This window comes from Lissotriton vulgaris, chromosome 3_1 (genome assembly GCF_964263255.1).
Source record: "Lissotriton vulgaris chromosome 3_1, aLisVul1.2, whole genome shotgun sequence".
Lineage (NCBI taxonomy): Eukaryota > Metazoa > Chordata > Amphibia > Caudata > Salamandridae > Lissotriton > Lissotriton vulgaris.
Window position 1 is genome coordinate 362,369,082 of NC_141689.1, and position 13,931 is coordinate 362,383,012.

General features: G+C 44.2%; 1 protein-coding gene across 1 annotated transcript in view; it reads right to left on the reverse strand.

Moving 5' to 3' along the window:
- Positions 1-13,931, reverse strand: part of LOC147726456 (complement component C6-like) — a 563,575-nt gene that overhangs the window by 174,820 nt on the left and 374,824 nt on the right. The window contains exon 11 of the mRNA XM_086960580.1: positions 6,173-6,398. Coding sequence (XP_086816706.1) covers positions 6,173-6,398 — 226 coding nt within the window. The remainder of the gene's footprint in view (positions 1-6,172; positions 6,399-13,931) is intronic.

Genomic DNA, 13,931 nt, shown 5'->3' on the forward strand with positions numbered 1-13,931 from the left:
TTGAGCAAATCGTCATAAGCATAGTGCTTCATTGTATTCAAAAACATTCTGGCGAATATACATATTAGCAATCACATACCGTTTAAGTGTGTATTTTAAGCTATAAACAGTTTACTTGTAGGTTAGATCAAATAACTGAATCAGAGCATTCTTTTTCCTTTATAGAGATATGATGGTCAGTGTTTTAGCTCTCAACTCTAACTGTTCAGTGTTGTTCAAAATGTTTTACATGTTGCATTTCTTCTTAAAAAGCGGCGTGAGAGTTGGTGTTTCTGCGCTCCGACAGGCTGTCCTTCCACGTTTGGATGCAGCGCCTAAGAAAGATTGTTATTTTTTAAATGTTATTCTTAGCATCAAGCATTTTTTAATAGCAACAAGAAAAGTGCTCCAAGCCCTTTCTTATTTAGGAATACTAAACATTCCGAAGCCTAGAATTTTGAGAGTACATGTTTTCATGATTATAAAAAAAATAGAACTCCATAATTGGGCAGTGAGGTCAAATTCCTCAGCCTTGTGCTTTTCATTTCATACAGCAGCATGGACGCCGGAGCAGTCACTGGGGGTTGTGAAAGTGCACGTTGGACAGTGAGTGGTTTATTGGAGTTGAGTGAGACATTGAGGGGAGGTCAGATTTACAATTGTTTTACCTTCTGGTTTCTCTTTTTGGAAGTTGTTTGAACGTTTTTGGACTTAAAAACGTCCAAAGGTAGCTTAACTGAAACGGAGGGTCCGTGGGCACAAACAGAAGCTTTTAGGGCACCCCATATACATTGGTTCATGAAACACATTTTTCTATTTGCTTCCTTTCCACATTGTGACTTATGAACAACCGGACCCGCCGATTGTCAACACCCACAATTGAAGACTTTATAAAAGAAAAAAAAGGGGGGGTAACAGGTGCTATATGAATGCAAACCCCTTCTACCCCTCCGCTATCCTTCTCACTCCAAATAACTGACTAATATGCACCATTCAAATTACTTTCATATTTCATCATACTAATTCATCACTAATCCTTTATGGGGTTTTGTGTAGCGTGCTACTCACCAAAAAAAGCACTTCAACACCCCATCAGGGGTACGAAGCGCTATATTAATACAAACCATTTTCCTCCTCTATCCTTCTGCTTTTCTTCCGAATCCAAATAACGGACTAACATATCCATCACTTAATATGTACTGCATTTTTCACTATACTAATTACCACTAATCCTCTATGGGTCCCGGAGTAGTATGCTACTTGCCGAAAAGCGCTTGGACGCCTCGTCAGGGGTAGTAAGTGCTATACAAATGCAATTACAATTTCAACAGGGTCTGGCAGTAGGGTACTCTCTCGATGCACTCGCTAGTGTAGGAGTACTAGTGATAGATTGGAGTAATATTAGGAACAATTAACATGGTTGTATTGTTTGTGTTTTTTGCCATTCTAATAATGCTTATAACAATGATGTGTCTCAAATATCTAAAAAATCGCAGTTCATGTTTTACTTAAAAAGATTTGATCTTTTCAATAAACATTTGAACTCTGGAGATTTAGGAGTCTTGATGTGCTACTGTGAGCTAGCTGCACCAACATTTACGGATGATTTAGGAAGACTCAGTCCCTCTATTATGAATAGATATGGGCTCGCTAATGGCGGCGGAGTTGATACATTCATGGTTGAGGCTCATGAAGCATATAATGCAAATATTTTTATTCCTCTGGTAATTTTCCTGCAGTTAATGCAAATTCACAGACATTTCACATATATACTGAGGCTACAGTTCCGGCTGCATGTAGAGCGTATGAGTATTTAGAAATCCTGTTAACATTCGAGTAACATCACACATACCCATCAGAATGTAAGACTGGGCCCTCTCAGTAATGACGGGGTGACCTGGCTAGATATGCCATTTTCACATGCAAATAACTTAACATAGGCAAAGACACTTCCTCTCTTAAATCATTTGCTTAGGCTGTATTGAAGTTGGATGTAATTCATAATGCAGTCATCAAACAGTGCCCCAGCAAGAGTTCTCCAGGCTGGTCCAGTGCAGTTAGCTATGCCCGCAACCAAATACCAGAGAATGAATGAAATAAACAGGCCGAATAAACACGTGATAGCTTCGCCAATAATGGAAGAGGACTGGGTAAGATTCCTCAAAAAGACCTTATATGTGGAAGTAGAGTCTCACTCTCAGGATGACATTCGGACATGGATCACTGAAAGAGAACAAGAAACTGACCCGGTGAAAGACTTCTCAGAGACTGAGGTAGCCAATTTAATAAAGAGACAAAAGGTTGGAGCGCCAGGACCCAACGGAATTCCGTTTGCACTTTATAAAGTTGACCCCGCTCTATGGGCTACTTATTTGACAAAGGTCTTGAACGAAGTTATTCAAACAGGGCAAATACCGGAATCCTGGAGAGGATCATTAATATCTCCTGTGTACAAAAAGGGTAATTGGCAACTACCCGAAAACTATCGTTTGATCACTCTCCAAGATACGGACGCAAAACTATTTGCGGGTCTTTTATTACTAATTTTGACGGATTGGGTTAAAGAAAGGCAAATATTACCCCCAAACCAAACAGGGTTTATTAAAGGCTTAGGAACCACAATTAATATTTTAATTTTATCAGTTTTAACGGATAAAGCACTTTTAGCTAGACAGTCTCTCTACTTTTGTTTTGTCGAGTTTAGATCGGCCTTCGATCTTGTTAATAGAACTCTTCTATGGAAAAAACTTGAGGATTATGGAATACCTGGCTCACTACTTAACCTTATCAAACTACTCTATTCTGAAAATTGGGTCAAGGTGCGGATCGGAGACGGCCGATCATTATCCAACAAAATTCCGGTGACACGCGGCCTTAAGCAGGGTTGCGTGCTTGCACCATTCCTTTTTAACTTATTTGTAGCCGACCTGACCAAAACTCTAAATGAAGTTAACTCACACCCGCCTAGACTAGCCGGAAAACAAATGTCGAATTTGCTATATGCAGATGACGTGGTGTTGTTGAGTCACACAAAAGTGGGATTACAGAGGCTAATTGATCGTACACTTATGTATGCAAAGGATAACCAAATGATAATAAATGAGGCAAATACAAAAATAATGGTTGTCACAAGGAAAAAAAGACAAAAAAACAAATGGATGCTGGGACAAACTCACCTAGAGCAAGTTGATAGCTATCGGTATCTTGGTGTCTTATTTAATGAAAGTGGAAGCTTTCTCCCCCAATGGAAGGATATCACAAGGAAAGAAAATAGCTTGGTCGCAGCATTTAGATCCATACAAAAGAATCTAACTGCACTGACATACGGTCCTCTAATAAAAATCATTGGTGCTAAACAATTACCGGCTTTAACATACGGAGCCGAAATCTTAAACGGCAAGGATGCGGAGTTACTTAACAACGCTGTGGCAAAAACCTACAAAATAGTATTCAACCTACCACGTAATGCCTCACAGGCACAAATAAGGCTGGAGTTTGGGATAAACAATCAGCAATATGCCCGGCAAGGCCAAGCTTTAAAAGTTTGGAACCGTATACAAAATGATCAGGACAATCAATTGCCTCGAGCATTGTGGCAAGAAGTAGTAGTCAACAAAAAACTTCAAGCATGGATATACTTAAATAAAGCTAAAGAAGAATTTGGAATTACATTAATTTGAGAAAATACAATCATTCAGGAAAGCTTTAAAAAAGCAATTAATAAACTGGTTATTCATCTATCGCTTCTAAAAGACAAAGAACTATTGGTAAAAAGAAAGCACTCATGGCCGATTGTAAAGGACTACAAAAAAAGCAAGTCCAAAATTACCTTCAAACTCCCTGGTCTGTCCAAAGTAAGCGAGCATTTATCAGAGTACGCTTTGGTCTATGGCCAGGTTTGTGCCATCTTCCACCTTAGAAGACAACTGAAGGCAATATGATATGTAGGTTGTGTAAAGGGGGACAAGAAGATATTTTGCACTTGGTGTGTCTGTGTCCTGCAATAGAAACAGAAAGGAAAGTAAACCTCAGGCGGTTATTTAATGCTCGAGGCAGAAGAACTTGTAGACAAGCAATAATGGCATGTCTAAACCCGAACGATCTATTAATGAATGCTGCTTTTGTAAAATTTTTAACTGTGATTGCGAAAGGCCTTAGGGAAAATTTTATGTAGGCTTCTTCTTTTAAAAAGATTAGCACTATTATTTGTATGAAGTTGTTAAAAATTTTATTAATGAAGATATTTTAATGTGTACTTCTTTGTAAGATTTTAATTAATCAAACAAATAAAAATCAACTTGAAACTTGACACTATGCCCACAATTAGCCTAGTTACCATTAATGCTGTTATATATTGGTAAGGTCCCAGCCAAATGTAGCAAGATTGCGTTTTGGATGGCACAAAAACAAATACGCTTCAGGCAGTGTTTCCCTGTACAGGACCCAAAATAAGTTTAGAATTCTCACTATGCATCTTCCACTTGGTATGGTTCCTCCATTTGAGGTGTCAAATATATGGGATACTGCATTTGCTTGCATCTACACTCTTACTCATGGTACTTCTTCCATTTCAGGTTTTCCTGAAGTGCGTAAACAGATTCATACTGAACATGGATCAGTCCCTGCCCTATATTTGTGGAAGAAACTCATTGGCAACTTGCCAGAGTGTTCTCAAATATTTTAAGTATTATGAGAGCGGAGGCAGCTTCTTTGGCGATCGGCCAATGGCTCACTTTAGTTCCTGCTGTCGGTCAGGAACGCGAGCTGCCTAAAATGAGTTCTGAGACCTATACTTCTATAGGTAGTGAAAGTTTGGGAACCAAGGCTAATAAGCGACAAATTAAAGTCAAGTTAGAGGCCGAAACTGCCATTTAGAGACCTGGGTCTACTAAAAAACTATGAAATAAAAATAAAGTTAAAGACTAGAACTAAATCTCAGACTGGATCTCCACAACCGGAACCTTCCTAGAAATGTTATAATTTATGTGACTGTGATAAAATGAAAGGTATCAGTATTCTGATACATGTCCTTCTCGTTCCTTGCAGGACTGTACAGGCAGGCGGTCAGAGAGAGGGGGTCGAGGTGATCGCAGACAGGAGGAGTATGTGAAACCAAAGACGGACTCACAAAGCCCCTCGGACGTTAGTATAAAAAAAGAAAAAAAAATCTCCACAACAAAAGTGCAGTTTAAAAAGAAGAAGGTGGCCTGAGTTTCCACTAAACATGCCACAAATGCTCAGAAATCTTTTTCGGAACAAGATGTGGGTGAGAACTGTTCTCGACAGCGCAGCAGTGGTCATAATAGTTCACCAGACTCTTCAAAAGTTTCTGGTGGCAAGACAGACGGATGACTAAAAGCAATTTGAAACTCCAGATCAGCATCTTAACTCTCCAGATAGACTTTATGATTTGGACAAATTGAGGAGGACATACCGCGTACTATTAAAGAAATATTCTGGCATTTTTTAACTAATGAATATAACAATTTCTTGCCAGCTGTTGATCTGGTTTGAGTCCATTTCATAACATCCCCAAAGTTGTACTGGTGCTGAAAAGGTAGGAGTAAGCACCCGACTTATGACTGAAAGATGTGAGTTTTTAATAGTCTGCGAAAATGTAGAATATTCAATACATTGAGGATGGCAGGTGGAAGGCTCTGCACTTTTTTAAGGTGATTCTCCACTAGCCTGCAAGGTGCGGGGAAGTAACCACCTTCTACAATAGGTGCTGGCAAACTTAAGGTATATTTCAGTGCAGTATTGTGTGGTGTATGTTATGCCTGCTTCTCAGCCAGTGTGAATGGGGCGTGGGACTGGGATCAAAAGAGGACTGTACAAATAGTCCTAGGCGCATCTAACTAAAAAAAAGTTTTAAGAGGCAGCAAATTTGAGACCATCCACTCTCATTGGTATTCATCCGAAGCACTCTTTTTTAATTCAAGCGTTACTTCTTGATTTAGTGTGGTATTTTTCATAATTCTTTGTTCAAGTCCAGTGTTTTCACATTATTTTCCACTATAAAAGTTTCTGCATAAACCCATCTCCTGCCATTAACTCTTTTTTAAACATTTTAAACACTTTTTGTTAAACAGGTATCTGAAAAAAGTGTGATACCAGTAAAACACATTTTAGCTCTACTTGATCTTGTTAGTCTGTAAATAACAATAGTTTGCAGACAGTGTTAATAGATTACCTGAATTGTAATCCGGAGCTCGTTTCTCACAATTTTCACCATATGTTCCGGACTGGCACATACACAAGCATTCTTTGTCAAGCAGCACCGGTCTACCATTATTCGGACACGGAGCACATCTGCATGGGTCAAACCTCTCCATGTACTCATTAATAGCTTTCTGTAAGTTGCGACGCTTAGTCACGGCACATGGTATACCCTTCACCAAATCCAAAATAGGGGCAAGCTGTGAAATGAAAAAATGAAGTCATCATTTTTTTTTAACCATTTATGTGCTTGCATATTTTATTGTCACATCTGGTGTTGAATAAAATGACAAAAACACGAGAAACACATGAAAAGTTCTAAATCAGAAAAGACATGATAGAAGTGGAGAAAAACATCAGTTCATAGAATGTTAAAAATTGCCATGTTTTGCAAACATGTATGGAGCGTGAATGAATATAACAGTTCCTGCTTAAGCCCATTAGGGTCCCACAGCCCTGCAGATTCCCACTCAGCTCCCTAAGTTCTCAGGCTACTGCTGGCATTTACTTCTGGCTTTCCCCGCCTTGATTGTCTCAGTTAACCTTGTTGTTTGCAGCCTCAGAGTTAATAATAGAACTCTGATAAAGAGGATATATCGCCAGCCATGAGTCATGAAGATGATATGAAAGGTCATTGTAGCAAGTGGGATAGGTTCCACCTTCCTGCTGATTTACCGCTCTCTCTTGCTTGGCTCCACCTTGTTTCAATGATCTCTGATTCCAGAAACACATCTTCAACCAATTACTCAAAAAGCATCTTTCTTAGTAACTTCAGCTACCCACATAACTTAAAAACCAAATCCATGAAGAAAACATTGCATAATGTACTACTAGAAACTGCTCACCCCAAACAGCTCATCACCCTACGAACTGCCTCGGACTTCATCTGCAGGATCAGACTCACGTGCCACACTCTGCAGCTCTTCATTTGAACTGGTCACACCGCCATTATCTTTGCCCCCCCATCACTCCCGAGGTGTCCAACAAAACTATGCAAGTAACTGTTCAGGTCTTTCAAGAACACTGACTCCAAGAAAGCATAATCACCTAGTTGAAACATCTAACTCTAACTGTGATGTCAACTTCCGATATTGACTCCCTCTTCTTTGACCTCAATCACACCTTTGAGATAGAGCTGACATGCAAGCCACACCCAAAACATACTCATCAAATGCGGAGTCATTTGCTTATTGGTATTCACAAGAATTCAGAAGCATGCTGTCGGGAGGAGGGAGAAGTATTAGTATTAATACAAGCCCAGGAAGCCTCCACATCCCTGAAGAACTTCCTTGCACCACACAGGAAGCTCACTGCAAAATCCAAGGTTATCTAAAACACCTGAATCATCAGCAAAACCTCCACAGAAGAAAATAAGTCTTTAAAGCAATCAAGGACTTTATGAATCATATCAAAGTCTGAAGCAGCAATATCTAAAGAGAAATGCAACACTATCAACAAATTCTACACAAAAAAAATTGACAATAAAGCACTATCCCTGTCAAGATTCAAGATTTTATTAAAGGTTTAGATTTACAAAGAGATCAACAGTGATATAACATGCAAAATCCAAATCTTCCTACATTAAAATAAAATAAAAACGTTTTGCAACATATTTATTTATTTATTTATTTATTTATTTATTTATTTACTGGCATTTTTAGAGCGCAACCAAATACCCGTGGGTGTCTCGGCGCTAGACTGCAGTAATGTCTGTCCTAAGGAGAAGTACGGTGAGCTGAGGATGTGGCTACTGGTCAAATAACCAAGTTTTTAATTGTTTCCTAAACTGTAGGAGTGATGAGCTGGATTTGACGTGATGAGGTAGGGAATTCCAGATTTTAGAGGCTGCGGCCGGAAAACGACGGTCGCCCCAAGTAGCTGTTCTGCTGCGTGGGGTGATCAGTTGATTGAGTGTGGAGGAGCGGAGTGTTCTGACTGGATTGTAGAGTTTTATTTGATCTTTAAGGAAGCGAGGCCCCTGGTCCTGCATCACTTTGTACACTATACACATGGCTTTAAACTTTATCCTGTTTTGGATGGACAGCCAGTGATAGGTTCTCAGAGTATCTGAGATGGGGGTGAATTTGGGTTTTTTGGATAACAGGCGAGCAGCCGCGTTTTGTACCGTCTGTAGTTTTTTTGTAACTCTTTTTTGTGCGTTTAGAAGAAGGCCATTGCAATAATCAAGGGAGGTAAGAACCAGTGATGTAACCAGGGTCTTGGCGGCCGTGTCAGGTAGAAAAGGCAAGATTTTTCTAATCATCCTGAGTTTGTAGTGGGCCGTGGAAGCTACCTTGTTAGCATGAGTCATAAAGTTGAGTTGGTCATCAAACATGACTCCCAGATTTCTGGCCTTAGAGACGGGACAAGGTGGGGTGCCAAAAGTTGATGGCCACCAGGCTGTGGGCCAGGATGGTGAGAGCTTGCCAAAGATGACCACCTCCGTTTTATCGGAGTTTAGCTTTAGGCAGTTGCCTGCCATCCATTCTCCGATTGCCATCATACCAGCTTGGAACCGTTCGGCCACCTCCTGACCATTATCCTTAATGGCCAGAACGAGCTGCGTGTCGTCGGCGTATGAGGTTAGGCTCATCCCATGTGCTTTGATGACATTTGCAAGGTCCGACACGTAGATGTTGAAAAGTGTCGGACTAAGGGATGAGCCTTGAGGAACCCCATATCAATTCATTTGCTGTACAATATTTGATCCAGGTTGCGGCTCTAGCAAACTTAGTAGTATATGTTATAGAGAAAGGTATTAAAATAGTACCTCTGATAAGATTTAAAAAAATATTTGACCTTCATGATTTAGGGTTTAATATCATTTTTTATTTTATTTATTTAAATGTATGCAGCACATCATTTCATTTACTGGACTATATAACATCTGGGTTGTTGCTCTAGCTGATTTAATACCATAGTTTACGAAAAGAGGTTTAAAAATATCTAGGGGACTTTTAAAGCAGAACAAACTAATAAAACATAAAACTCCTGTCATCCCATCAAATTCTTCACCAAACGTCTGAAACACAGGATAACAGGAGGAAATTCAGAATAACCAATAATACTTTGATGGACACTATACTCTAAGGGGGTCATTATGATGGCGGAAGGACCACCACCGCCGGGCTGGCGGTGGCAGTTTTTCTGCCATCACCAAGCCTATTACCCACCGCCAATTTAGGGTGGTGGTGGGTACCGCAGCGGATGCAAAGTCCGTCTGCCGCTTCACTGCCAACAGCAATCTCGCCGATGTCTGGAGGACGGTTCAGGGCCACTAAAATGGTGGCGGTGCCTAGCAGGTACCATCCACCAAATAAGGATGTGGGTTTAGAAAGGGGGTTTCGCTGCACTGGGGGGTACCCATGGTACCCCACTGCATTCTATGCACCAAGTGGCATCTACTGCGTGGTGCCTGCCATGTAGTGAAGGGAAATGCAGTGCAAGCACTTTTAACATTGCGTACGGTGCTGCAGCCAGCAGCAATGTTAAAAGCCCAGGATGTGCCCGCCAGTATGGTGGGCGCATCCTAACATGTGTGGTGGGACTGCTGCACGTCTGGTCGGCAGTCCCAGCACTGCAATGATGGCGGGTGGACTGATGACCACCCGCCATCGTAATGAGCCACTAAGTTCCCGCCTAAGTAGGGTTGTGGTGCCAAAACACAGCCAGACTGTATTATTTCACCCAGCCTCTTTATTCTCCCACAGAGGCAGATGTCGTATTCCATGGAGCTACTTCTCAAAAGAGATTTCAGATAGCCTGTAAGACTTAAATAATTCATATTTTACAGGTCTACCAAATTTAAACTAAAGGTACCTGTGGGTGATATCGTGCGGGACTCGAGGCTCTCGTCCGAGGCTTGCTCTTCCCCCTTCTTAGGGGCTACCGCTGACTACCATCACCGCTTGCCGCACCCGCTTCGCGTGGTCAGCGAGGGGCAACTCGGGTCTTCTGTGCTTTGAGGAGGAGCTACCATCCAGAAACAACGAGGAGCTCACGGGAGGCAGAGCAAGCGGAGCAGCGTCAGAGACTACACTGACCAGGAGGCTCAGCGCATCGCCAGCAATTGCCGCCGCCCCCCCTGGACACCACGCCCCCCGCCCGCAACGTCCCTTTATCAAGGAATAGCAGCCGTGTAGCGGGACGCGAGCGGGACGCCGAGCGAAGCCCAGGCAAAGGGCGGGGCTGTCAGCGGCTGGGCTGGGCCACCCCCATCATCTGAAACCCCAGGTCTCGAAGGTGATTGAACACTGGCCAAGGGTCCACCCGATGTCTACTCGATCGGGGAAAATACTAAGGGGTGGAGGGGAGAGGGGTCGTGGGAGTACAATGATAGGTACTATGGATAAATTCATCACTAGAGTAGCTGCTGTAATAGAGAAAGAGATTATGATGCTGGAGCGACGTCTCTCACAGGATCTCCTACCAGCCAAACGCTCTTCGCTTGGTGCAATAGCGCAGGTCCAGTCGCCCTCCATTATTCCTGCTCCTTATCCTCTCCTCTCGGACACCGTTGAGCAACCACGGGTGGCTGCCATAAGAGCAAGCATTGATAGGTTGGAAAGATTAGTAGCTCAATCACCACCTCTCATTGGTAGCCCTGTGGGCTTGGGTCCATGCATCCCTGATCCCCCGTGCCACACCATCGGTCAAGATCTGCCTCTGCCACACCAAGGCCCCCCCAGGCTCTGCCTCTGCAGTGTTTAGCCCATGACCCCGCAGCTCGCAGGAAAAGGAAAAGGAAAAGGGTTGTGAGTTCGCGTAAGGGTAGCCTTACCACACTGCACAAGCGCCCGAGGAAGCAAGTTTCAAGGGTTCTCCACTCTAAGTCATGCAGCGGCCCAGCCCCAACAAATCCTGAGATGGGAGGAGGGCATGTTTCTTCGAGTACCACACCATAGGATGAGCGGTCACATTTAAACTCCCCTGATAAACTAGCAAGCCAGTATGACCCTGTATCTCCCGAACAAATAGAGGTCCTGATCAATTCCCTATTAGTCCTGCTCATTGATCAGGTTATGGGCCTAGGGGAAAGGTTGGACAGGTTTGAGCAGACTACACTAGACAACTTTTTCTCCATGAAAACTATTATCAAACTCCAGTTAAGAGCCAGAGAGGACAGCATGGGAGGGAATATGGGTAAGCGTGTGCCCGTCGATGTAGTACAGGCTGTACCTACTACAACGATTACTCCAACTGCTGCAGTCTGCAAGGACTTAACCATTGCTTCTACAGCTCCCACTGTGCCCAAACCAGGGACTAGTATTCATACTGTCCAGGTTCACTCAAGCTCCCTTGAGACACCAAAAGCTCTAAACACGAAATCCGGCAATGCTAAGTTGCCAGTTGGTGGGGATGTGGCCAAGCCCAAACGATCGGTTCATGGAGCAGCTAAAAGCAGGGGTGCCGACCAAGCTCCCCAGGCTAAAAACGCTGTGAACCGCACGGGAGTACGCTCTGCAGCAGCTATACCGCTGAAAGCAACTCCCAGGTGCCCACCAGTAAATATTCCCCCGGAGTGCCACCCATATGTTGCCGTTCTTGTCAACGTCCCTCCCCTGAAGGATGTTGATTTTGAAAGCCACCAGGCCTTAAAGAACAAAACTATGCATTGGCTAAAATCCAACAAACCGCTACCTATTGGCATGGACGGGTTGATACTTGGAGTGCGTAGGGTAGGCTGGATAGGACAGGGTAAGAAACGTCTAGAAGGAGATTTGTGTGGTAGTAAACTTTAAAGACCACAGAGTTGCACACACAATCTGTAACCATAATCCAGTAGCGGGCAGCTCAGGCATCGATGTGGTGGATCTAACTTATTTCTACCCACGGCCTGTTATGAACCGCTCCGGCGCTCCCTATGCTGCGACAAAATATGACAATATGGGGTGTGTAGAGTATCCGGCGGCACCACAGTTCCGCCCGCAAGCAGTTTGGTCAGGTCTGAAATGGGGCTCTTCAGGTCATTGACTTGATGACGTCTGCGGGGTGGCCCTGGGGGCTAATGAAGTGGGCGGGGTTGCCCATCCTACTGCACCGTTGACCAGCCCATCCACCTCAATAGCAAATCATATAGCCCCATCTGTCACCCGGGAATCTGGTGGGGGGCAGGGCTTCAATGGAGAGGGCAATGGATCTCTCGTTCCTGTCAGGGGGGGTGCCTGCCACGATGTCGTGCCCGGCCGCGTCCCAGCTGTAACGGATCCAGGCTTTAGGATTTTCAGCTGGAACGTGGCTGGAATTGACAGGAAGCTGGCCCTGCCGGACTGGAATACCGTTGTGGAGGAGTACTCAATTTGTATCTTCCAGGAGACATGGAGCAGGGAGCCCATTCACAAGGTGGGCTACTCCTCCTACTCTATCCCTGCTGTCTACCCGGCCTCAGGGAGGGGACGTCCATCGGGTGGTCTCCTCATCTGGGTGGCAACTTCCCTAAACTGCAGATTAGAAGAGCACCAACCAACTGCCCGGATCTCCTTAATATCACTCTAAAAGATGCCCGGGGTCGCGCCATCTTGAACATCTATAACATCTATGCATGGGGCACAAAGGGAGGTAGACAGTCGCCCACCATTGCTCTCTTAGAGGGCTTGCTAAGGTCATCACCACTTAAATCATGCACCCTGGTTGCGGGCGATTTAAACTGTACATTCGAGCCCTTGGGCTCGGACGACACTTTGGATCTGGAGGAGGGGGATCGAAGGAGGGGGATTCCGACCTTAGAGTCAACCCCGATAAAGAGGTGGACTGAAGTTGCAATCCAGATAAACACACTTAGCATGGAATTTGACCTGAGGGCCCTTAAAGGGAGGTCAAGCTCTGACAAGGCGGGAGCCCACACATACAACAGGCCCAACCACACGTCAAGAATTGATTACATCTTGCTTGACGTGTGCTTATGGAGTTCGGTGAGGGATATGGAAGTCATCACATCCGTTGAGAGCGACCACAACCTGCTCTCTCTCGCTCTGACCCCTTGGTGGCAGGAGGGCAAGGAGAGCCCTTGGTCCTGTACCATCGTCAAACAGGGGGAAACATCTGTCTCGAATTGTGGCAGGAGGCTGAAATGGGCAAAGCTCACCCTTTCTGAGGAAAGGGTTGTAGCTATAACACTACTTCTGGCCACAGCCCAAGGCATTTTGGACTCTCCTGAGGGTGGGCCTTAGGAGGTGTTTGGGGTCTTTTGTGATTTGACCACGGCCATAAGCAACCTGTTTATTGTCCCAATTAGACTTACTGGGGTCAAAACCCGAGTCCACCCATTGAAAAGACAAGGCTGGTATACCCACAAATGTGGGGCTAGTAAGAAAGCGCTGGTGGAAGCAGTTAAACTAAAATCCCAAACTAGGATCAGGTCGGCTAGGAAGATTTACACCCAAACCCTAAAAATAGCAAAAAAGGAGTGGGAGGAAAAATTCTGGGCGGACCTCCTGGTTGCTAGCCAAGAAAAGGATGCTAGGGGTTTTTGGAACTTGGTGGGATCTAGGAACCGACCTGACGATACGTTGAGGACTTGTACTATCCCGGCCCAGATCTGGTTTAACCACTTCAGGGCCTTATACTCACCGGTAGAAGGGTCCCTCAATGAGCCATTTTGCCCTGCACTTTTGGTAGAGGACAGCATTCCGGATCCCTTCACTCCACGGGAGGTTGTAAATGTAATTAAGTCCCTGGTACCCTTGAAGGCAGCGGGTCCTGATGGCCTTCCAGGGGACTTACTCCGGGCCTAC